Source organism: Nicrophorus vespilloides, unplaced genomic scaffold (genome assembly GCF_001412225.1).
Source record: "Nicrophorus vespilloides isolate i.1.1-1 unplaced genomic scaffold, Nicve_v1.0, whole genome shotgun sequence".
In the NCBI taxonomy this organism is placed as follows: Eukaryota; Metazoa; Arthropoda; class Insecta; order Coleoptera; family Silphidae; genus Nicrophorus; species Nicrophorus vespilloides.
The window spans coordinates 162,817-165,366 of record NW_017100082.1 but is presented as its reverse complement, the minus strand read 5'-3'; the positions used below and the strand labels follow the sequence as shown (position 1 = coordinate 165,366).

Here is a 2,550-nt window from a genome sequence, read left to right as displayed (position 1 = left end):
AGTTCTGGAATTTAATTGTTTTTATGTAATTATTGCAGTATAGTCAACAAATATTGCTTTTTTTTTGCAAAATTTGTTGAAATTTACTTTGAGTTTTATATAACTTTTAAACTTTATTTTATTCCAATTTTATAACTTTCTTAAGTAATATATAATTACTTAAAATATGATTAGTATTTTTGTTGTCCATAGTTATTCAAGTTTTAGTACATAGTTAGTATGTGAGAGTTTGATCTTCATTTATCAAAATTATATAAAAAATCAGTTTAAAAGGCACAATAAAAAAGAATGTATAATAATAAACAAATCAATCACAGCAAATGGAAATCAAATCAGTGAGCATTTCGTTCTACCAATTGAGCTGTGCGTTATTCGCGTCGTTTTTCTGTTCTATGGGGCTATAAATCTCAAATTCTCTACTATTTAAGACTCGCTGGTTTCAGTTTTATGTCTCAGTCTATATATGAGCGTGCAAAGAAGTGCACAACATGTAAGGTTCTGTTGTGTGCAGCAAACAGATTTATTGCCATCCGATTAATGTGTATTTATTTGTCCGCACATTTACTTATTAAATCATTGCAATTATTTTACTATGAAATGTTCTATTTCTTTTTGTTATTGCTTTAACGTACGACCATAACGATCGCAATCTCATCCAAAAGTCGAAGAATGTTACAGCTCTCTTGTTGCGTTATTCCAACAAAAAAAATATGCACATAACTTATCAACTTTTACATCTGCTTTCTATGAGATTATATGCATTTTTTTTATTTATTATAGTGTGAAGTAATCTTGGAGTGAAGTAATCTTAGAGTGAAGTATGACATAAAATGTCACTTTATTTATTTACTCAATTAACACGATACTTTAGTTACACGCATCATTTCCAATTATAATTAAGTTTTAGTTTTTGTTTGCAGTTTCTTAAATGTAATCTGCTTTTGTGACTTTATTCTTCGTTAAGAATTTGGAGTATTTTAAAAAGATGAAGAGTTTCATTTTAGGAATAAGATAAGATAGATTATGTATTGTTCTTTCAGAGGTGCAGTACAACGGTACTTTCAAGGATGGTGAATTCCATGGGACAGGGGTGCTGAGTTACCCTATGGGTCAGCAGATCATTGGTGAATGGCTCGAAGGAAAGTTGCTCTCCTGGAAGTACAAGTTCCGAGATGGGCTGGAGTTCGAGCAGCCGTGGAAGTACTGCAAATACCCGGACCGAAGGTAGTTATTATTGTTGTTATTACTCTTGTTACATAAACGGATTGAATTATTAATTGCATCCACGAAGTATGAAATACGGGCCTTTCAAAAAGAGTTACATACTCCAATTAATGTAAACGATTCCATTCGCCTTTGTAGTCCATCAATTGCGCAACGACATCATTCTCTCATCACCTCTCACTTCTATTGCATATCTATCGCCGAAAAGTAAACGCTCATAACTGCATTGTTTTATGTTTTCGAATGATGATTATAATTGGTTTAATTATATAACTAGATTCTATACGACTCTTCTGGAAGGTCTGCGACCCGCAGGTCGCGAACTCATCACCAACGACGTCGTGCCCAGACCGATCCCGAAGGGTTGCTACGATGTCGGAGAAGGTTTCTACAGTCCTCAGCACAAGTGCATCATCAGCGCATACGACGAGAACAAAATAATTCGGTACGCGATTTTTTTTGTATTTACCCATTTTATATTTATACACTCTTTCCTTCGATTCGTGCTCTCGTTTAAATGCAGAATACCAAATGAGGAGGAGGAAAATTGGATCATAAAGAATTGCAGGAAGGCCTGGGACGAGCCAACTGGATTCCGGCCAGATTTATACAATCATTGGACAACAGGTACACTTTACCATTGTTCTCGCGGTTGTGGAAAACACACGAAAGAGGAGAGAGGAACAGACGAAAAGCAAAAAAATAATAAATATGCACACATACACACATATATACAGCGAAAGAGAATTGCATTATTTTTATTCTCTTTTCCTCTCCACCACGTGCCATTGTTCTATCCTTCGGCTTTGTCTGTCGTCTGTGTACATGCAGACGTGCCTGGTCTGGTCTGGTCTCCTTTGCATTGAATTCAAATCAATTTGCGAGGCTTGTTTATTTTTCCTTTCGATCCATTTATATTTGCGTTTTGCTCCTTGTTGCTTCTTTTTTGTTTTAGGAAGGAAAGCGAGCGTCGAGTCGATCCTGGCGAAGGATGAGAGCCGTCGCAAACGCAGCACCACGGCAAGTAACTACAGCAGAATGTCCGAAGTCGGCGAGTAAAACTTTACTTTTTCAATCTACATTTTTTACTTTTAGTTATACTAATTTACATACAGAGTATTTACATCACATGCATATATTAAATATCCAAATGATCTAAATCGATTTTTTTTATATAAATCATTGTTTCTCAACCTTTTAGCTAAAAGATCTAACATATTTGTTTGCAGTTACATACAATTTTTTATAATGTAAAAATGTTGACACTTTGACGTAAGATGACAGCTATCATTTCGCAACCCATGAATATATTTTCGGAGCATAAGA

At 34.7% G+C, this 2,550-nt stretch overlaps 1 protein-coding gene across 1 annotated transcript; it reads left to right on the top strand.

Annotated features, from left to right (window-relative positions):
• The first annotated feature begins 468 nt into the window (after positions 1 to 468).
• On the top strand, positions 469 to 2,342 carry LOC108566982 (MORN repeat-containing protein 5). Its single transcript, XM_017927151.1, has 5 exons — positions 469 to 490; positions 1,041 to 1,224; positions 1,502 to 1,669; positions 1,748 to 1,851; positions 2,180 to 2,342. Exons 2-5 carry the CDS (start codon positions 1,106 to 1,108, stop codon positions 2,281 to 2,283), a joined length of 495 nt encoding a protein of 164 aa, XP_017782640.1. The 5' UTR covers positions 469 to 490; positions 1,041 to 1,105; the 3' UTR covers positions 2,284 to 2,342.
• The last annotated feature ends 208 nt before the right edge of the window (positions 2,343 to 2,550 follow it).

Excerpts from the sequence above, each read along its gene's own strand:
- LOC108566982 (XM_017927151.1), top strand. The coding sequence starts at position 1,106 with ATGGGTCAGCAGATCATTGGTGAATGGCTCGAAGGAAAGTTGCTCTCC. Across the intron at positions 1,225-1,501 it reads TGCAAATACCCGGACCGAAG|ATTCTATACGACTCTTCTGG; the intron begins GTAGTTATTATT and ends TTATATAACTAG. Across the intron at positions 1,670-1,747 it reads GACGAGAACAAAATAATTCG|AATACCAAATGAGGAGGAGG; the intron begins GTACGCGATTTT and ends GTTTAAATGCAG.